This window comes from Stegodyphus dumicola, chromosome X1, assembly GCF_044657685.1.
Source record: "Stegodyphus dumicola isolate Sdum_Otavi_A_Nest chromosome X1, ASM4465768v1".
In the NCBI taxonomy this organism is placed as follows: Eukaryota; Metazoa; Arthropoda; class Arachnida; order Araneae; family Eresidae; genus Stegodyphus; species Stegodyphus dumicola.
In genome coordinates, this window is record NC_140780.1 from 51,776,787 (window position 1) to 51,800,295 (window position 23,509).

At 30.8% G+C, this 23,509-nt stretch overlaps 1 protein-coding gene across 2 annotated transcripts in view; it reads right to left on the reverse strand.

Moving 5' to 3' along the window:
* Nucleotides 1-341: 341 nt before the first annotated feature.
* Vps13B (vacuolar protein sorting 13B) overlaps nucleotides 342-23,509 on the reverse strand; it is a 352,214-nt gene continuing 329,046 nt past the window's right edge. Inside the window, exons 49-52 of one of the 2 annotated variants that reach the window (XR_015038688.1) lie at nucleotides 17,625-17,836; nucleotides 11,614-11,754; nucleotides 7,477-7,687; nucleotides 1,227-1,365 (exon numbers count right to left, since the gene is read on the reverse strand). Coding sequence is in view for 1 of the 2 variants with exons in the window: in XM_085808080.1 (XP_085664206.1) it covers nucleotides 1,138-1,365; nucleotides 11,614-11,754; nucleotides 17,625-17,836 (581 nt within the window). In the remaining variant the exon portion in view is untranslated. Of the gene's footprint in view, nucleotides 1,366-7,476; nucleotides 7,688-11,613; nucleotides 11,755-17,624; nucleotides 17,837-23,509 lie in introns of both variants that reach the window. The other variant, XM_085808080.1, reaches the window with a different exon arrangement.

A 23,509-nucleotide genomic window follows, 5' to 3' on the forward strand; every position in this document is an offset into this window, starting at 1 on the left:
TGTTAAATCAGTTTAAGAATTAACCATAACTGGCTTTTATGTCAAAAATCTGAATTGTATTGATATTCACTCTGTTAACAGAAACTGAATAATGAATTACAATCACCTTTGATTACTGTAATTCATACTTCATAAAGCAATAGAAACGATTAAATAATTGTATATTATATGGAAATCATCACGAGCATTACAGCTATAATCTAAAGACAATTTTTATTATAATATAATAGCTGAAATATTTTAATGGAGATTCATAAACTTTACTAGTAAAATTTCTACTTTATAGCCCATTATACCTTTACATGACAATACGTGAAAGAAGTCATAAGGAAGCAAGCAAATTAGCAATGAAATTGTTTTAATAATCTTAATAAACAAATCAATGAATCCTGAAAATAAATATTTCCAATAAACTTCAAGCGTATACTTTAATTTTAGAATATGAGTAAGGATTTGAAGAAAATAAGTACATTATTTTAACCCCATTTTTATGCAAATACTTATAATTAAAAAAAAAAAAAAAAACATATAACATGGAAGAACATGCTTTTCAGCTTCAAGTGGTAGTGCCTTTTAGAATTACTCAAGAAGTCTTTTAAAAAGCCTTGTTATTTTGTTTTGAACAATTCATTATTTTAATAATGCTTTTAAGTCCTTAATTAAAATATCACATCAAGAGATATTACATAACAGAAATATATTCAGAGTGCAGAGACAGAGGTACTTACGATTTTGTACATAAACTGAAATTTGTAATGAACAAATAGCTCATGATCATCTTATTAATAAACAACAACAACAAAAAAAATATCTATATAGTTTTTAATTATTGTCTGTAAATGAAAAATTTGTTTCTAAATTTTTAATGACGTATTTCACATATCATGCCAATCAATTATAAGTCAATATCAATCAGTTATTAATGAAAAAATAGCATTACATTAAGAAGTTCTCATTTTATTATAATTTAAATTATGTAATATCAGTATTTTCAAGAATTTTGGTAGTCTGGATATGAAAAATGGTTAATATGTTATAAAAATTATACTTAAATAATACACACACAAAGACACTCTTTAGCAGATTTTACATTATCAATAAAAACTTTGTAGCACTTTATTTTTCATTAAAAAAAACTTAGTAATCTGTACAGAATCCTTTACCCATTGCTTTGTTCTTTGCATATGAAAAAAGAGTAAGAAATAAACTTCGATCCCTTGGGTACAAGAAGAAAACATGACAAGATGAACTAGAATTAATTAAAGGATCAGAGGTACTCTCTGGCAAATTTTCAATAGCCTCTGAAGAGTCCAGCCGATTTCTTTTCACATACTCTGCAACTCTATCAACAGCATCACAAGAATCCTATTGAAGGAATTCAAATTAATATCAGAAAAGACTACAACTCAGTGCAACATTTAGAGTTATATCCTTCCCCCTTATATTATTAAAAATGAAATGAATGAACTTTTTCAAAAGCAAGACATTTAACATATCTGAATACAATGTAAAAGCACGATACAGAAGATGCATGAGCTAATTAACGATTATTTGCAGCACACTGTTCTAAAAATATCTACTCATAATGAATTTAATCTTTGAAACCACTTTTATTTACATGTTAACTACAATATCTACAAAAATTACTACTACAGAGACATCTTGCATTTAAGAAGAAAATACATTTTAAGAGCACTTTAGTTTGCTTTCAATATCTGTGTCTTAGAAAGTGAGTCATGTGATTCAGTTTTCCAAGCTTCACAAAAGACTACACCCAAAAGCCCTCAGAGGTAAAATTCTGACATACGCAGTCACACTTCATTATAGTGTGATTGCATACTTGTGTTATCATTAAAATATAAAAAAATTATATGATGGAGTACATTATATAGCAGATATCAGTGACCCATAACAAACTTCATAATATAATTATGCAGATAATTTTGGGGTGATGTTATTGATACAATAATTCACAAACTCAGATATTTGTATTCTAGTATTTAACTGAAATTAAAAATTATCAATCTTTGTTCAATGTATTTGGATTAAATGCAACTAAATTTGAACTCTACAGATTATAATATTTATAGTTTGCATGTTACAGGGTATAAATTTGAACATTATGATGAAAATTATAACGAGTATGCAGGATTTTTATATCAACTGCCTGAGAAAGAAACCACCAAAATTTACCATCTAAGATCAATTATGAACACAAAAGCAGCATCACACAAAGCTTTCAATGGAAACAACTAAGCTTCTCATAGCAATTAACTCAAAAATTTAATTCAAAGTAAATTAAACTAACCTCCTTATAGAATCAGTTAATAAATTTGAGTATTGTGCAAGTAATTACCATCATAGAAAATAAGAAGTGTCCAGAGCTCCATTTCTGAAATTTCAATGTAATTTCTAAGTGAAGGTTAGGTTATATGAAGATATGAGGGCTACCAGCTTAAAGGAAGGAATACCTTTATGAAGCACTTTCTAAGGAAAACTGGCTCATATTCATGTTACACAAGAGGGAACGTACAAAGTAAAAGTTGAAAACATGAAAATAATTATTCTTACACTTGCAATATACATTAAAACAACTCTTCCTTAAAGCATTCACAATATGAAGCAACACAGGGGTTACTTTTATTAAACCAAAGCCAATCACACCTCGTGCCTGCATTTTGTGGTGATTCTGTATAACTTTGGGCTCATCGCCCAGTGACATATATTTCAAGTGTCTGACTTATCAACTGTCAATGGTAGGTTATGTGACTACCATGATCATAACAAGTGATGGGGAATCTGGGTTCGATTTCAGAGAGGGAGCCTGAGAAACAGCTACCACATCCATCGAAGGCAGCAGGAGTGCAAATTACCCACTCCCAGAACAGGGAGGTAGTGATGAAAAATAACAATACAGGATTCTTTGAGACCTTCGTAACTTAAATCAGTACATCTAAATCCTTTAAAGAGGATCAACTGGAGGCAAGTCTCTTAACAGGCATTGGATAAAACAATTATAATTTCAAGAAAAGCAGCCAAACATCAATATAAACAACCAAAGGAAAAAAAAGAGCACAAATACAGTAATGAATTCAAAATTTTAGTAATATGTAATTTTGATTTTCGAAAGCATGGGAAAAAACCTTACTGGAACTCCATTGATGGATGAATGTACCTGAAAAGTTAAATTAATGTCTTAAAAAGTTGCCTCATCAGCTAAAATTATTATTATGACAATTTTTTAAACACACATTCCACATAAACAATAAATTTACACATAATCCACCTGCAGTTGGAATGCATTGTAGGAAAGGAAACATTGTCTTGAGTTCCGATGAAAACTTAGTTAATGAACAGAAAACTCCTCAGAAGCAGTAGTTTAAAACATTGTCAACAATATTATAAGACTTAACACATTTGGAATTACAGGTTTTCAATGAGCCCACCTTCGCAAATGATTACGCTTTGCATGCTGGAGATTGTTGACAACAATGGCGAACATAATACCGCAGGAGGAACCTGTGTAACTTCTCGTTTTATGGTATCTTTCAATTCTGATAAATCTCACGGATTTGATTTATATACCTTAGCTTTCAGATAATTCCAGAACCAAAAATCCGTAGTAGTGAAGTCGGAGGATCGCGGTGGCCACGAAACTGCAAAGTTGTGGCAGATGACTCTATCTCCAAATTGCTCTTGCAGCACTTGCCAAACACATGTGGTGAAGTGCGGAGTAGCACCAACTTGCACCCATACAATGCCATTAATGAAATTTTGCGTTTGCAATTCTGGAATTACATAATTCTGCAACATTGTTGTATACTAAGTACTTGGGACGGAGCAAGTTTGTACCTGTGGAAGTGACCTATTCGAAGAAGTATGGCCTAAAAACGAATGCGCTTGCGATGCTGCACCATACAGTCATTTTAGCTTCATGTAAATGCCACATTGTGAGGACTTTTATCAATCCAATGAATGCAGTTCTTGGAGTTTACATTCCCAGTTAAAGAAAAAAAGCACCTCATCCATCCATGATATCCACAGTGGCCACCTGCTCCCTTCATCATATCCGATGAGGAAATAATTCACAATATCGATATGCTGTTGCTTGTGTCCAGGCTGCAATATCTGGACATGCTAGAATTGACAAGGAAATATCCGCAGAACAGAGCACAGAAGCTTGAGGACTGTGGGTTTTCGATACATACAAACTGGGAGCAACACTTCTTGCAGTATGCAACAAACTCGCCATAATCATATTATGCATTTCCTCAACAACTTCAACAAGAAAACATGCTTGTATGGATCACAGTCAATGATATGTGCATCTAATTTCTGCAATTTGTTTTACCAAATCACGCACATTTGTTAAGGAACATAGGCCTTGCATAAGCTTATGATTTTGCCAATAAACAAGCACTTCTTCAGCTGCATTTTTCCCCAATGAAATAAAACCATGGAGGTAAGAATAAAAGAAGATGCCATCCCCACACTATGCCTGATGCAGTGCTGCCGAACTTTGGTAGCCGAAGTGGGTGCGATTTTTGTTTACATCCAAGGCATGTTGACAGTAATATGGTGGTATTTCCACCCATGACAGTTCCACACAAATCAAAAAGCTGGGACACTTCTGCATAAAAGAAACACTCATTGCTGGATGGGTAATAACAATTTGTATAGTTTAGTGGCATTTATGCAAATATCACACCATAGTTATTTTTTTATTACTTACAACAGCGATTTTGACTATGAATTCGTTTTATGAAATTCTTTAAGCTACTGGATGACAAAAATATAGGTTTTGGTAATATGTTTATGTTATGTATAAAAAATGATAAATACCTTAAGGTATCTTTAAAATGTCAAAATATTTTTAAAATATTTAAAGCTCAATTTCTTTATAACTAACTGGCATTAGCCTAAAACTCTCTATACTTCTTTCAATGTCTTTGTTAGTGCATTTGGCTACTTTTTTTTCATGTTCCAAAGATCAAAATGTTTAAATAAAATACATTTTTCATCATCCATATAATACTTTAATATGCACTTTTTAAACATTTTTAGAGGAGCGGCATAATAGTTCCTCATTTTAAACTCATCATTTAATTTTTACATCATTGAAAAATAAACACTTTGGATTTATATATCTTAATTGAAAAATGAAATTACCTCCAAATCTTGTAATCCTTGTTAAAATTAATAAAGACAGGTATGCTAATAAGTTAATTTTTCCTTCATTTGTAACCATATATTTGTGTAACATTGTATACAGAAATATTTGCCTATTTGGCAGAAGTGCCATGTGCAGTCAAGGTGTTGTGAGCATGCAAATCTGTCACATTATCATGACAGCTTATTAGGAATTTCAGAATAGGCCGATGTCAATATTATTAACCAGTATATCAATACATTTTACATATTGTTACATTTTAGATTACTTTGCAATATGTAAATTTTGGATATTTGTGAATTTAGATCAATTAGTTATTTTAACTGCTTCAAAAATAAAGTTAGTATGCTGAGTAAAGCAGTTAAGATTGCGATTTATGACAATGAAGTTAATGTTTAAATGTAAAAGGGATAGCTGTTATTTATTATACTATCAGAGAACTATTAAACTGGATAAAATTCTAAGGTATTGAATGGTCTGCCAAAATATGTTTACTAGAAAATTTGAATTTGATAATGAATGGATCTAAAAACGTGATGTAAGTCAAAAGTTTGAAGCTTGATGTCTAAATGTAAATATAAAATTATGCATAAATATTTGTAATTAGGCACATAGGTCAGGTCGAGTTTTTTAAATAAGGTAAAGCATGCAAGAGCTATCTGCCTAAGAGACGAGATGCCATCATGGAGAAACTGTGAAGGAAATCTGACTTTTGAGTGCATATTAAAAATAATGCACGTAATTTTAATTCAGTTGATATTTATGCACATTTCTTATGTAAAAAGTCGATATATGAAAAATAATTATAAATTACTTTATTTGAAAAATATAGTGAATGCACAGAAATTAAGATTTGCACATGCCGAAACTAAAAAATATTAAATGCATATCCACGTAAAAAGCATCCACTTACCTTTAACAAAATATGCAAATATTTATTAAATCTCTAAATATAATAAAAAAAGGAAGAATCTGTCTGTCTGTGTGTGTGTCTTTTGTTCGTGATGTGCGTAAGCTAATAGACCCAGGGCTACGAAATTTGGTACATAGCTGCATTTAGACAAGAGCCAGTGCACCTTGAAGCAATTTTTTTTTCAAAATTCAAATGAGGTTTTTTTAATGTTTTTTGATGAAATCACATCAAATCTTATTATATCAGCAACAATGGCTGCGTGCCATTGTTGCTGATATCACCACCAATGCCATTCAGAAAAATGAGGGCAATAATTCTATGCAGTTTTTAAATTTAATATTTCTCTTGGACTCTGGATGTTTGTTCAGAGGTACTTGGACACAACATTTGTTGAGAGGATGCTTGTCGAGAGGACGTTTGTTTTCCGGCCCATTTAAAAGCCAGACGAAGGCTGGCCGCATAGCAGCTAGTTATTGATAAATCTATTTGGAAATGAAGGATATACACATTTATGTGAATGTTAGTGTGAACAGATCTAGCTGTTAAATACATACAAATTTATAATGATTATAAATATTATTTAAATATATAATAACCTGAACATTAAATTGTAAACATAAATTGAAGTTCTGTTAATAAATATATTTATAAAACTATTTAAGCAAGTATATAATAATATAAATAATCTGTTAAAAGGTGTTGTAAAGCAGTCTATGAGATTCGTACTTAAGGAAGAATTTAATTAGAACTTTCAGACTGCATTTCTTGAAATCAAGTGTAAAATGTTTTTCATAAGTATTAAAAGAATTATTTCCTTACATTTTATAATAATTCAGTAGCAAATTTTACATAATATTAGCAAACCTTTTCAGAAATACTCACAGAAAGTTTAAGTAAATGGAAATCAGAAATTATATTAGCAATATTTAACGTATTTCACTGTTAAAATAAAAGGTGCTCTAATTCGAAATGAAGCTAAGAGAGCATTAATTATAGAGTGACTGTGACATTAATTTAAAAGATGCCTCTGAAGTTGAAAATCATCTCATATTTGAGAAAGTATTTTATAAAGAAGCTCTGTAAATAGAAAAGAAGTAATGCATAATTTTAATATTAAGATAAACTTTGATTTTTATTTTTGTAATCATTAACCAAATAAAATCGAATTACTTTAAAGTTTTTTTAAAATATAATTAGCAAAAACTTGTGAAAACATTTCATTCAAATTAAAACTGTTCTGGGAAAAGTATAGCCTTTAATTCTGTGCAGAATGAATTTTTTTTTTTTTTTTTTTTTATTTATTCTTTCACATACTTTGGACTCTGAAATATTGTAGTAAAAGAAAATATATCCATGTATACTTATATTTACGACTTAATTACAAAATGTTTACATCAGAACTTGTCAAAACATTTTGATCTTTATGGCAAGCCACTGAATGTTTTGGTAACTAAGAGAGGTGCTTCACTGCTTCAAGACATTGTATGGGAAAAACCAGATCAGGCAGTTCAGTTGTATAGGAAAACCAGTTCCAACTCCAACAGCTTTATCACTTCACCTCCTTGTTTCTCTGTAAGTGCCATCTTGTTAGCATGTTCAAACACCTGATTGAAAAAACATGCTTCAGTATTTTCATTTATACTGGCATCAGTATGAACTGCATCATGCCATTACCAGTACCTCAGATAACCCCGCTTAGGGGAATCACATATAAATATTCCACCAATAAGAATCCCTATAGTTGGAAATGCATGTAAGATAAAACAGTGCCTGTGTAAATATTATGAGTGAAGGAAAATTGAATATTTAAATATCATGAGTTAGTAGGTGAGCAGCATATGGTCTAAGATTGAAATAGATTTCAAACAATTGATACCTGAAGTTGTCTGCGTAACTGTGTATGTTCAAATTGCTTTGTTGAAGAATTTGTTGTTGAGCGTGACGATGAAACTCTTATTGTCTTCAAGATCCTTGTGCAGGTCTTTGTTATGAATAAACCAGAGAGCCCCCATGATTTTTTGCAGGAAGTTGTTTTGAAAGGTTTGCTATTTAATGAAGTCTATTTTAGAGGATGTGCACCAGGCAGGGGAAGTGTACATTAGAATGGGATGGAGAATATTAGTGTAGATTCGTTTTTCCCTAGCAAGGTCCGATGTTGTAGATAAGTTAAGAATTGTTGAGTTTATGAGAGACTCCTGCTACTTTGCCAATAGCAATAGAAACATGCAGATTCCATGTGAGTGTAGAGTTGAAATGCACTCCTAGGTAGGTCGCCTCGGTGACCTTAGGCACTTTTTCACTGAACAAGATTATGTCATTTTCAACATTCCTTCTGCAATGATGGTGAATGAGTAAAAGCTGAAATTTAGAGGCATTAATAAAAGTTCTCTATTTTCAGCACCAATTTTCTACCTCATGAAGGCTATCTTGAATACATTTTAAGCCGAAACTCGGGTTCAGTGAGCACAAGAGAATCGCTTATTATCAGCGTAATATGCAGTAATGTAGTTGTTAGTTTCTCCCAACATAGGGAAGTCCATAACGTAAATTAGATAGAAAATTGAGCCCTGGGGGAAACCAGCATTGATCTTTCTACTTGTGGAACAGAAATTACCTTGTCTGACACTGAAAGTTCTATTTCAGATAAACAAATAAATATAATATAATAAAGACTAGATGAGGAAGATCATTTCACAGGATAGATTGAGAGGGAATGAGTTTATAGATGTGAGCTTTGTGCCAAACGCGGTCAAAGGCTTTGGCCACATCCAGCATAAGAAATGCAGTAGTTTGGTGCCTGTGAATAGCTGCACTGATAAACTTGACAATTCGAACCAGTTACATTGTGGTTGATAGACCTCTGAGGAACCCAAACTGCTGACTAGATAGCGAATTCAGTGCAGGATCTGTGCGTTTATACAAGACTCTTTCGAGAACAAGACTCTCTTTCCGAGTGACAGGAATAGGCTGATCGGTCGATAATTTTTGATGAGAGTAAGGTCTTTTCCTACCTTGAGAATCGGTATGATGGTAGCATGCTTCTATGTTGTTGGAATATTGGAAAGATAGACACAAGTATTAAAGATGCTACAAACTTTAGAGATATAATTTATCAGCAAGGTGTTTGAGAATTTTATTAGAAATTTTGTCTCTGCTGAGGGTTTCCTGCAATGCAGTTTAGCAATAATGTTGCTAATCACCTGACTGAAGAAACAATCTTCTCACACTGCTTATTAAAGATTTTCCACCTGCAATGCTTTGCACATGTTGTTCTGTGGTTGGTGCTTCTACTGTCTATCTATATAAATCAAGCAAAGTGTGTCAATGCAACTCCTCTTTGTGTTGTCATTGGTTCTCTACAATGCTCTATTGTTTTAAATCATCACAATTTAGAGTGCGTACTTTCAAATAATAATACCTGAAATTTCATTCCGACTGGTTTATTGAATAGATCACTAGGGGTTCATATATCAAGGAAGTTTTTTTAGTACCACCCTGTACTTAAAGTAAATAAAACATGAAAAGCGTGACCTCCCATATGACAAAAACTGGCACAGATATTCAGCTTTTAATTTTCATATTTTTGCCATCTTTTTTAGCCTTTTTTTTTCAGGGATTGGTTAAAAATAATTTAGAATAATTAAACACTGATTTCTTTTCCCTTTAATGTCATTCATTGACACTCTCCTTCATGACTTTATAATGTGTAACATTCTTTAGTTTATAACTTTATCACAATGATATGCCAAAAAGTTGTTTTACAATTCACATGCATATTTTTCAATTTAACAACTAAAAGTGCTAAAAATTTACTGGATACACTCACAGTGAGAGTTAAGAAATTACAGAAGATCCTGGTGGCCCATCCCACCATTTTTGTAACCCATCTCAAGCACTTGCCTCAAAGCCATTTGGAAGTCAGCTATCAAAAAAGGCCAGTTTACAACTAATGCATAATGTCACTAATGATCCTCTTCACTAAAGAACTTCACTTTCAGAACAGTCACCTCGGAGAATATATGCAGCATTATTCATTTTTTATTCCTGTTTGCTTTCAGTTGATGTTTTTGGCTAGTTTCATCACCATCCTATGTTTACGATTATATAAAAATCAAGTCAATTTATATCTTCTTTTTAAATTTCAAGCTTAAACATGGATATCTAATTCAGAAGAATATGCAATGGACTCCCTAATTCTTCAGGCCACTATGCAGCCACATACCTCCTATTTATGTCACTGTTTATATCTCCAAATAAGACTTGGATTTGAATTAAATAAGTGACCCAGTGTCTCTTTAATTTTTGCAAGCGGAAATTCTGAGCAAGTATTTTCTTGCACTATGGCTATTAAAAGAAAAGGATTCAGAAACTTTGATGAATCTTGACAAAAATTTTGTATTTTGGTGATTAAAAATTTGCTTTCTTTCTTTCTTTCTTTTTTTTGGGAGGGGGGTTGTTTAATTTGTAGGAAATTAATAATTAATCTTAACAGCTTTCTTTCTGAGAGTGTAGCATCAAATGTATTTTTATATGAATAATTTAAAGTTCAGAAATGTACTGATTGAAGCTTTGTTAAAAAACTGTGGCTTGAATATGTTTTTCATAAGCATTTAAATTATTGAATATAAAGCAAAACACACACAGAAAAAAAAATCAAATGCTTTTACTGATTTATAAGTACATAAAGTTAAAAACCTTTACTGATCAATCAAAGAAACAAGAAACTGAAAATTTGTAGATCTAACTACGGTGCTATTTCAGAGATTTTTGCAAAATTTTTAAATGATGTCAAATTTTATTAAGAAAAAAATTTGCATGAATTAATACTATGCAGTATTAACTCATGCATTCAGAGTCATAATGTTACAAACACCAGCAGTATTTGTAACATTACGAGTAAAACTTTAATTAAGCATCTCTGTTAATCAGCTGTATAGTGGAATAATCTTTTTTAGTTTCAAGACATATGAATAACTGATTTACATATTATCTGAAAATGCAATATAAAGCAAAACTGAACTGTGACTTTCTGATACAAACTATAAATCTTAATAGATTTTATAATTTTATACACACTTTGGATCTTAAAACAAACTCGTGAATTTGAAATTTTTATTATGTCCATTTCATTCTTTTATATGCTATGGAATATTTCATCAACATTAATAGGGAAATATTACAGCAAACTTTTGATCATGTGTTATGCTAATTATCATTCATTTGTATGATTTTTAAAAATCTGATGTCAAACAGAATGGCCCTTTAAGAAAATTCAGGATGCACTACTGATATCAGTATCATTACCTTCTAGGGAAAATATGAGAATTGTTGATGAATCCTTTCTAAATTGAAAAAGTGTCCATTCAAGAGCCTCCGGAAAAGATGTACACAGTGGTTAAATATCTTTTCAAAGGAATAGTGTTGTATATTTTTTCTAAGTTACATCAGAGATAGTTTTGCTGATTTTGTTGAAAACTCATAAAATATAAATATAGAACAAACTACAACATTATCAAAAAATAATAATTACCAGAAATAGTTGCTTCTTGCACAGATTACTTGGAATGATTACAAGAGTGCTCAAATCACTTTCAGATTTTTTACACTTTATCTCTGTTAACGCAAATGTGCACTGCAGGGAAACTTCATCTTCAGTGAGAATGCATAGAGCCTGAAAATTTAAGTTAAAACAACATTTAAATGACTTCAACCGAAATAACGACACGTAAGAGCAAATGTAATACAAACATAAAATATGTTGTATCAACGTAAGTATATAAAGCAAAGTAAATAAGACTCATCTAAGATGATCGGTTTGGATTATATATTTACTCGATGGTTATGAACTTAATGGATGAGATGCTTTTGCAGAGAGCTTTCTAGGGGAGACTTACCCATAGTTAGAGTGCATATAGGAAAAACTATAAAAATTTAAGACAGCCAACTCCTGGTAAAAAAACCCGAGGAAATGGCAATATTTTGTGACTTTAACTAATCGGCTACTGGTTGGCTTACAGTTTATGAGATTTTACTTCTAAGTGCAAAAATTAACTTGCAATATTTATACTATGTGCATAATTTTTATTCATATTCACCTGCAAGTAAAATAACTGCACTATGAACTGTTACTTCTATGATATAATAAACGATTTTAAATCTGCATAACCCGGAACCTGAAAACTGCAGATTTTGGAATTTTATTAGCGTTAGCCATATAGGAAAAATTATTAGGTTTAGGCTAATATAAGGACAAAAAAAAAAAAAAAAATAAATAAAGATGAATAAGAAAAGCTCATAAGAACAAACATAAAGTAAAAAAGTTGTTTGTTCTAAGAAGAAATAACAACTTTATGATTCTTTTATAGAGAATTATATAATAAACATATTTTAATTTTATATAAAAAGAAAAATAAGAATTAAAAACTTAAAAATTGTTTTCTACACTACAGCAAATGTTTACAGTAGCTTAGTTTAAGAATGTAGCATATTCCAGTTTAAGCTGCCCCTCCTCAAATTATACAGTCATACTGCTTTGGTGTTCTAAATTCATATTTTCACCATATTTACATGAAAAATCAATAGTTTATTTTAAAATTCACCAGTTTGCAATGAAAAAATATCAAATTAAACTCTAGTTGTAATAAAAGCTAAAAATTCTCATATTTTTCCAATAATTAAGCTGCAGACGGCGACAAAAATAAAGGTTGCTGCGAAAGCCCAAAACAATAATGGCAACTGTAACAATGCATTGAAGATGCATCATTGCTTGAAAACATAATTATGCTTATTTGAAAAAAGTCTTTCATAGTGAATATTTCAATTTCATGAAAGAATTTTTAATGACGGACTCTACTATTTCGCAACTGATAAATCGTAAAATAAGTCTCAGTTCCTTCATCAAGCCTTACATTAAAAAACATGGCTGGATAAAAATATATTGAGTCACAAAATTTGGCGTGATTCGCAGTTTAAAGTTGTTATCAAGGATTATATTTCCGCATATCCTGGCTGGTGCCTGGTTTACGGATGAGCACCAAAATTCCAATTACTGCAACTTGCTTTCTTGAGACAGCACAGGTTTAATCATCAGTTAAAGTTCAGCTACTTTTGGCAAAAAATTTCTTTGGTGATAAATATAAATGGCATTTTTAATAGAAAATGATAGCTTGCTTCAATACTGAACATGAAAAGCCTGTCATCAAAAATCGAGAAAGCCATCTGCATCTTTAATGGATGCAAATACCATCTACCAACACCTGAACAATCCAGGAGTCCCCTGAAAAGAGGATCCGCGAATTTCAGGCGTTGGCAGTAAACAAGCTACTCACACTAAAAAAGTTTATCACTTGATTTTTATAACTAGTAATGTACTATTTACTAATATTGAATTACTCTTATACCTAACATAGATAAGCTGCCTAAAAATTTATAACTGAGGCTCATATATTTTTGAAAAACATATAAATGAAAAATACATTACGTCATCAATACATTGATTAAGGTAAAGAAGCTATCATTAATGAAAAAGATTTGAAATAAGTAAATGGTAATAAATTCATAAAATGAATATTAATGCAAAGAGATATCTTATGAAGGAAATTTAGCAAAGAAATAAATTAACTCAAATTTGAGCATTTATTATTTTTTGTAGAATATTATGCAGTACTTTGATTTGATTACTAGTATTTACAGTCTTCTGTATTACAGAAGTTTCAATAACTTTCTTATATGGTATAATAACAGAACAATGAACAATAGCAGGAACATACATTTCAATCTCACTTAACTTTTATTCTCACTGCAAAATTCTAAGTAGTATCTATTACTTAATTGCATTACTTTAAAATGACTATAAAAATATAACATTAAATTATGAGATATGATATTGAAACACTGCTAAATTTTATTAGACATAAATATATGTATATTAGTTCCTTTAATGATCGATGATGAGAAAAGTTAATGTGGAATCTTTAGGAAAAATATTCCATTAATCTCTCAACTGAAAGTATATAAATATCACTGCAGAAATTTAAATTTATAAAGTGTAGAAATTTTAGTACATATCAAGAAATAGCTTGGTTAGGATTAAATAATGAGGTAATCCTAAATGACTGTTACCCAAAAATAAAGATCATAAATTTCTTGCTGGAAAATGTTGAAATAATTATATGACTGTCTATGCTACTATTCATAGCATTTACTAAAATGCTTAGTCATTCTGAAAGTTGGTTTGGTTTATGTGATTATGGAAAAGCCTCAAGGGCTATCTGCCTAAGGGGAGGGATGTCTTCATGGAGGACTTTCAAGGGTAACTGGCTCGTATATACATTACACATAGGGAAGACCATGGAAACATCCATGCTGCCAGCCCATTAGTGGGATTCGGACCTCGGACTGAACTATCAGCATTCACTGCTTGGCTGCTGGTCAGCTGTTATTCTGAAAATCCTACTACAAATAGGACCTTTTCCTGGATATTCCAGATAGCCATTACATAGAGCCTTGTTGTTCAACAGCTACATGTAACAAATAGGCACTTGAAATATGGATGATGGGAATAACTTCACTTTAAATTTAGTTTTAACTAGTTATATCTGTAAAAAGATAATGTTTTTTATGACATATATGAAATTTTGGAATTTTAAAACTAAGTTTGATCTTCATTACATGCATCCTGTTTTGTTTCCTATGGAATTAAATTTTATCCTATTGCTCCAAACCTCCAAGATCTTTTAAAATGCTTAAAAAGACAGGGTTTCTCATATCTTCTGCTTTCCGGATTTTGACAGATCACCTTTCCATTTGCAAAACGTGCAAAAAGAAAACTTTGCATGTAAAGAAGACTTATTATGAAAAGGGGATGCTAATATACTACATATAGCTACATTCTTTAATTACAAACACCATGGTCATTATATTGACCACGTTCATTGGGATCCTGTTAACAGAGACTTTAGTCTCCTGTACCAACACATTCTTTTTACCTGACACACATGTAGTTCCAAATTACTTATAAACATAATCACAAATGTCAACTGGTCTTTTTGCATGTCAAGCTTTATCTTTCATACCGAATTTAATTAAGCTGTAATTTTACATGCACAGTCAGTCAGTACAGTCAAAAGTCATTAATTCGGACACCCATAATCCGGAATGATCTATAATCCGGACCTCAAAGCTAAAATCTTTCTGCGCATGCGCCGCATTTACTCATGCGCATAGGCGTTTTACTCGTGCGCGCAAGACATTTACGACTGCGCATATGCGTCTGCGCAAGTGCAGAATACATTTTCGCGTGCGCGTTTAATGTATAACGGACGCTATAAGCTAAAATTATCTATTTCAGTTAATGTTGATGATTGCGTTGTTCCTTAATCTTCGAATTGGATCCGGCTTATTATTTTTTGCAGACTGTAAGAGCAATTTTCTAAAAGTAAGCTTGAACTTTTGATTATGTCAAATAGAATTTCCGATGCTGGAGCTCCCAAAGGATCTAGAAAACGAAAGTATGTTTCGATGTCCATCAAACAAAAAACGAATTGCTACAAAAAATGGATAAAGGCATATTCTTTGTTTATCTAACCGTTCTGAAATCTGTTTATCAATTTCACGCTGCTCTGCGCGGGGGGGGGGGGGAAGACGTCGCGGTGCGCAATGAACTGGAAGTTGATTTGTCAACACTATCGTTATCTTCAGAGCAGATGTTTTTATTTTATTCGGCTTATAATTCCTTACTAAATGTAGTATTTAATTTCGATGTACTCCGTCTTTGATATGATTTAAATCAAATTCCTCGTCATTATAAATACCACGAATACAAATCAAATAGTTTTCTGGTTGCAATTTTCTAATTTCGGCTATGCGTAAGTTATGCTTTACGCATCCACGTGTTGAAAGAAATGTTTAATAAAGTAAACAAATAAATATTAGGCTTCTTTTTTGGTAAATTTTGATACCCTTTAGATCATAATTGCTCATTATTTTATAAATTACGGTTTCATATTTTTAATTTTATAATTTCTGCATGCCATCTTACCAGATTTAAACTGATGATCTATAATCCGGAAAAATCGATAATCCGGAATCGCCAAAGTCCCGACGAGTCCGGATTAAAGACTTTTGACTGTAATAGGACTGCTACTTAATTCATTTTGTTCTAATAATTTTCCATTAAAATTAAAGGAAAATTTAAGGTTAAAGCTCAAAATTTAAAATGACAAAATACCATTTTCATCCAGTGAACAAACTTTGACTGACATACTCTTGATTGAACTCATGCGATGGGCATAGTTTTATTCAACAATGCTAATACAGATTATCTTTCCTGAATTTTGCATTTTATCCAAAATGAATAATGCTCTGGTATGCAACATCTATATCATCGAAGGACAATTAGCAAGTTAACAGTGTCAAAAAGGACATTTAGCAAGTTAACAATGTCAAAAAGCAACCCTAATACTAAGTCACTAGAATAGTCAAACAGTTAATTTAGTCTCAATTATTGCATATTAATGGTATTGATTTGCTAAGGAATTTGAAGCAGCAACTAACAATTCAACATTTGTTTCTTCATCAGTCACTTGTAAATGCTTCCAGCTATCCAACTATCAGTTAGGCCATAATTTGTTCCCATCTTTATTTCAATCATCTGTATATACTATATTACATAAATAGAGAGACAGTATATACCTATATCCTCACTTACAAGAAAATCATGAATTGTTGTATATGCATAGTCTATAGTAGAAAGATAAATTAAAAAAAAAAAAAAAAATCCATATTGACTTCAGTAGTTGAATAGTTAACTATGATGAAATAAGAAAGAGCTGTTTGCTTGACACTGAAATAGTTTTGTTCTGAATAATATTTTAAAGCTGAATATCTTTTAGTGTTAGTCAGGAAAAATAAAATCAGTTTTGAAAGGCATAGCAGACAGCAATTTATGAACTGAAATAACATGTATGTGTGTGTATATACTAATTCTGTAGATGACTTCAGGATTACAGAAACAGCTACATGGATATTTAAGATGGAGAAAAACAAAGAGAAGCTTTCAGACACGACTGTTGATTTAAACACATAATTTTATTTTTTGTAATGCAGCAACCCTTGATACTCATAGATAGATTCACACATAATCATTTATGGGTGCGCTATGCAACTTGCAATTTTGTTCCATTCACATCTTCTTAGAAAAAGGATAAAGTGGAAAACATACTATGTATGGCTAGCTGCGAGGTGAAGCAGGAAAAATGAAAACTGCACATTAGCAGTGATATTCATAAACTTGATTTATTTGTTTAAATTCTGGATCTGTGATTGTAAACAGACAACTGCAATGCATGAGGATTATATACACAAGCATGAAATGGAAAGATGCAGTCCAGAAAAATTATACACAAATTAGAACAGAAAGGAAGATCCTCAAATTAAAATGAGGAATTATGGGGCTATTGCTAATTTAAGCTATAATTTTCAGTAACTAAATTTTTTTTATCTTGCATATATATAGAGAGAGACATCTAAAAGCACACAAACCTCAGATGTTAATAGAAGAATATTTTTTTCATATTCGCCATTCTCATTAACATAAGTTGCTTCAACTGAAAGCAACACTTCTCCAAGTGATGAACACTGTGAAACTTTACACAAATATTTCATGTAACTGCTCATCACCATTTCAAATGACATTGTGACAGGCTGATACTGACGTTTTGGAGGATTAAGCCAACCTGCTCCATGAAGAATACCTGAAAAGAAAATATTTTAGAACTATAGCTGTGGATAACAGCTGAAAGGAAAACATTTTAGAATATTGCTGCTTTAGAAAGACAAAAACTCTGAATGTACATGAATTACAAAAACCGTCTATAAAATTAATGAAAATATTATTACATTGTTGTTCATGAATACATTATTATTTTGTGATTCATGAATAAACATAAAAATTCACTAATTTTAAGGATAACATAGCAAAGAAAACTGAGTATAGTAATAGAATTCAGACAATTTCTATGATCAATTCAAATATTTCTCAATAGAATCAGCTAATGATAAACATAGTGTATTTATAAAAAGTGTATGAAGTCTGAATTCCTGTTTATGAAAAATCCAACAAACGGTAATATAGATAAGTCAGATAATGAGATATACTTTTCCAGAATATTTCCAATTTTATTTGCGGAACAATTAATTTGTGAAATTTTGCATGTATAAGGTAAGAAATATTTATTTATTCAGTTTCAAAATACAAATAAAATATTTACCTTACTTACATTAATTGATAGGAACTAACTAAAATTTGTAAAAAATTACAATGTTAAGATGCAGTGGGAGGTATTACAATGTATTTTATTAGTCTTTATGTCTGAAATGCAGTAGCTATAGAATTAAACTCATGTCCTTTGACCGGGTGTGTTTCACAAGTTTGTAATGTGGCACCTTCCTTAATCATCATGTTTCATTTTGAATAATTTAACTCGATCTGCAGTTGCCGGCTCCATTTTTACTTCGAATTTAGGTAACAAGATTCTGTTATTGACCATTATGTATGCTTATTTATAACTTTTCCTCCTGTTGGACTATTTCACTAACATGAGCTGTTAATGAATTATTACAAGATGTGTGATGCCTAGTTTTCCTTTACAGTGGAAGTCAAGTTTTGAAAATACGTATCACTTCGTAGTGTTTGACTGGTAATATAATTACTGGATCTTGAAAATAAAAGAATTGCTGTATTGCAAACATAGAGAACAAAAAGGGAAAAAAGAAAGTTTTTCTTTATATATCTTTATTGAGAAGATCAATACACCAAACAAAGAGAATCTTCCAAGATAATTTATCAGATAATTCGCCTGCATTTCAGTTTAATGAAGTGTAAGCGAATTCTACAAAAACTGGATTAAAATAACACAAAAAGAAATATACAGATCATATTAATATTACTGATTTTGAAACTGGTTATTATACTAATACATTCAAAAAAGAATTTCATTTTAAAAATTAAAATTTCACTGATTTAACAACTATGGGATGACCAGTAAAATTTTCCATCAAACAATTGTATCAGTTATATATCTACATAGAATCATAAATTTGATTTTCTAAAAGATAGCTATAATCAAAGATTTTCAACATCTTATCACACTAAAAACTATTTAATGATAAGATAATGTAGCATTAATGGTTATTTTTTCAAAGTATATGGATTCCACCTTTGCTTTTGCTGCTTAAAGAAAAATTAACCAAATTGATTTAGGATATCATTGATGTAGGATCATGTTTCTCCTATTTAACCTGCATACTAAAAAAGTAAAAGAAACACTGAAAAATACCAGTAATGAAAAGAATTAGAAAATATAATTTAAAATATAATGGAGAACTTGATAGCACTTGCCAGTCAGTTGCAGGTATTAAAGTGACACTTTGCTTTAATTAAGCTGCAAGTTATTTTAATATTCTGAAGAGCAAATAAGTCATTGCTTTCATATACAAGTAGATTTTTTAAAAATTTATTACTGTTTATTTTGATTTTATGAAATATCTACTCAATTTTTTTATCACTGGATTTATATTCCCATTCATGATTAGAATTAAACTTCTGCTCCAACAAATATGGATGAAAGATCTCGATTAAGATGGCACTAAATGGTCAGAAGAGAAATTTCAAGCTAATATTATTGTTAAGAAACAATACTTAAGCTTCATTGTAATACCGATTATTTGAAACATATGAAAATACCATTTGATGTTTGGAATGTTTTTGATAAATCATGATGTGATCAATCAATTAGTAAATACACATATCGATTTAGTTCGAGATAAAATTATTTGGGAGTGAGATGTAAAAAACACTTTCTGTGTTGAAACTAAATCATTAATAGGACTCTTATACATGTTTGGTATATACAAGTCATCCTACGTAAATGTCAAAGATTTTATGGCAAAAGGTGAAACTGGCATGGCAATTTTTAACAAAGTCATGCAAAAGGTTTCTATTTCTAATGAGATGCCTCTGCTTTGATGATATTTGTGATAGATAGGCCAAGCAGATGAGAGCAGGATAAATTAGCTTCTATTTGAGATATTTTTTGAAAGATTTATTCAGAACTGCGAATAAGCACATACCATTGGCAAATATCTAACTATTGATAAGAAGCTTGAACCTTTTCAATGCACATTCAGACAGTACTTGGCAAATTAGCCAGCTAAGTATGGTGCAAAATTAATTGTGTTGGTAGATTCCAAAATGTTTTATACCTGGAACATGGAAATCTATGTGGGGAAATAACCAAATGATCCTTTTCAATTTGACAACTATTCAAGTTCTGTTGTAAAGCATTTTATAGAACCATTATATAATTCTGGACATAATTTAGCTGTGACTACAAAGAAAAGACCTGCACATTTGTCACTTTATTGCATTGCCAAAAAGACACTACTATTGTTTCCTAGGTTCTATCTCCCTAAAATAAGAATATTATAATTCGGTGCACGATACAAAATGATGCTGAAATTGGCGAACCCACTGGAGAAATAATATTTTAAAAATTAACAAAAGGTGCAGTAGATGTTGACAAAATCAGTGCAGTTTATTCTACATATGGTCTTCTATCAAGAAGATGGTCCACAGTAATTTTCTTTATGATACTAAATGTAGCTTAAAAAAACAAGAATACTTCTTATGTCTGCCAAAGATCTACAGTTAAGAGTTTAGAACCAGAAGGCATTTTCAAAAATCATTAGGACTTAAGCTTTTGGAAAATTACATTGAAGAAAAACGTACAATGCCTATGCTTTCTGGAAATTTGAAACAAAAAATTATCAATTGCCAATTCTGAAGAGCCACCCATGAAGGTATCTAAAACCTATTATAAACACTATTCAGACTGTCCCAGCAAAAGAGATTGAAAATCTAAATATTATTGCCGTTTATCTAACAGACACATATTTACAGAACTTATGTCTTCAATTTGTAACAAGTGTAAAAATTCCATTAATAACTAAAATTTTAGTTAAATTTCATTTCTATTGTTCTTATTTCAAAATGCATGCTATTTCAGATAAACAGTTTAATATTTGCTGTATTTTAAATGCAAAAATGTACTCAGTTCATATGATATCCATGGACCCTCTCTTTTTCAGATGATTTGTGTGCTTTATGCTGGGTTAACCCTCTGCGGCACAGTGTGCTCGGTCTGGACACACCTAAAAATTTTCTTCTGTACACACAGAAAAATTGAATGAAAAAGGATTTATAGGTTACTCTGAACCTTCTTTATTCATAGTGGATGGCAGCTCAACATAAACCAGTCCATATATTTTAGCCATGTTTAGTTTTTTAAGACCCTCATTTTTCAAAGAAATCTTCAAGATTTCAAGAGACAATACTTTTTCCTAAGCATTATAATAAAAATTATTTTTGTGACATGATTTTTAAGTAAGCAAATCTTTAATTTTTAGTGCAAGTATCTCATTCATTATTTCATTATCCATGTTTTAGATGATAATACTTGAGTTTGCCCAATTTTTTAAGTTTATCCATTTTTATTACTTTCTCATGAATCAGCGAATGTTATTTTACTGTTTTTCTGTTAAAAGAAACTGTCATTATTCTTTTCCTGGGGAAAGAGAACTAAATAGCAACACTACGATTTTAGGAAAGAGACTGAAAGATACACCAGTAGTAAGAATATTTCATGCCTTGAACTTTCAAAAAGCTGTTTTTGTTACATTTAAAGTAATTTGAAGACATAGCTCTTTCAATGAGGACTATCAGCTCTTTTATCATTACACGTGAGAGGTTATAGATCATTTGTATTAAATATCATAGAATAGTTGTAAATATTCAAGATCCAGGTATACCTACAGTAAACTCAAATCTTTGTATTGGCTGAACATGCTTTGCACAATAAAATAACAGCATTTCAATTCAAATACATGCTTACATTTTTAGATAACTGCTGTAACAGACATCCAGATCAATAATTTACCAATTAAAATCAAAGGCCATTTTTATAATATTTTCTAAAACATTAATATGTATTGCTTCCTTTGGATGACACTTTAACAATATTTCAATTTGATTGAGGACCTTTATCTTCCAATTCTTTTAGTTAGCCTTATTGTAAACATGCAATCATTTTCATGTATTGTTTCTCAGAAGCCTTATCCAAAATCAGACCTAAGGATTCAGCATTAGCACAAAACACACTATTAGATGCAAAATTGTCAAATTTCAGTTTCCTTGTTCTTATAGAGAAAAGTTCGTTGATTTTTTAAATCAAGTACAGCAATTTTGTAGTTAACTTTTTTGAGGTAATGCAAGAACTTTAAAATTATTTTTCAACATTTGTAAAGTCTTGGCTGTATTAAAAGATCATATGCAGCATTTTTTAGAGGTGCTTTGTACATTCAGTCTCTTAGTGAGAATTTCAGTTAAATTTTATCATCTTGTTTTAAATGCTTTGGAAGCTGATTGTAAAAATATCAGCTTTAGAGCTGAAGCTTGTAATTTAATTAAAAAAATTTTTCTCATTTAAATTTGTTTGTTCTAGTGGTTGGTACAGCAGCTTTAATTGTGAATGTTAATAGCAAAATGAAAACTCGTTTCATATGCAAGACGTTACAGAAACTCTAGATCATATTATGAAAGACAGCTTAACATTTTCAAAGCATTATTAATTCTGCAAATGAAGTAGAAAATGATCTGCACATCCGCTATGTTTCTTTAACAATTTGTAGAACAACAGAAATCAAAATATTTGGTAAACTGATGCTAAAAATTTAAAAATTTTTTATTTTCAAAGTTTTAAAGACTTCCATATTATAAATTACAGAAACAGTTTTACATTTGATATAATACAATGAAAATTTAAAAATTATCCACAGTGTGAACAAAATTTAAAGAAAAGAATGACAATGGTTTATTAAAACACAGCAAAGTTTTAGAGCTAAAAACTGAGCAACAGTTAAAATTCTGACAATTGGGATACTGATGATGAGACTAATTTCAAGAATTAAACACCTTACAAATTTTTATAAAAAATGTCTTCTCACACATTTAAAGTCCCTCTCTCTCTCTCTATATATATATATATACAGGGTGGTTCAAAACTATATGTCAAAAATGTAAAGGCAAGTAGAGTGGACCTAAATAAGCAGATTTTGTATATGGATGTGTGTACGGTAATGCCGCATTGAGCTGGTTAAGAGTGCTGACGAGTGAGGCGTATAAAAGCAATGCGCTAGCTGGATTCTTCATTTCTCACACAAATCTTCAGTAGCATTCATTGTTACACTAGTGCAGAACTTGCCAACATGCATTTCATGTATGGGGCTGCACAAGGAAATAGATTAGCTGCTCAAAGGATGTACAGGGAGCAATTCCTGGGTAAGAATCACCCAGATCGTAGAACATTCAA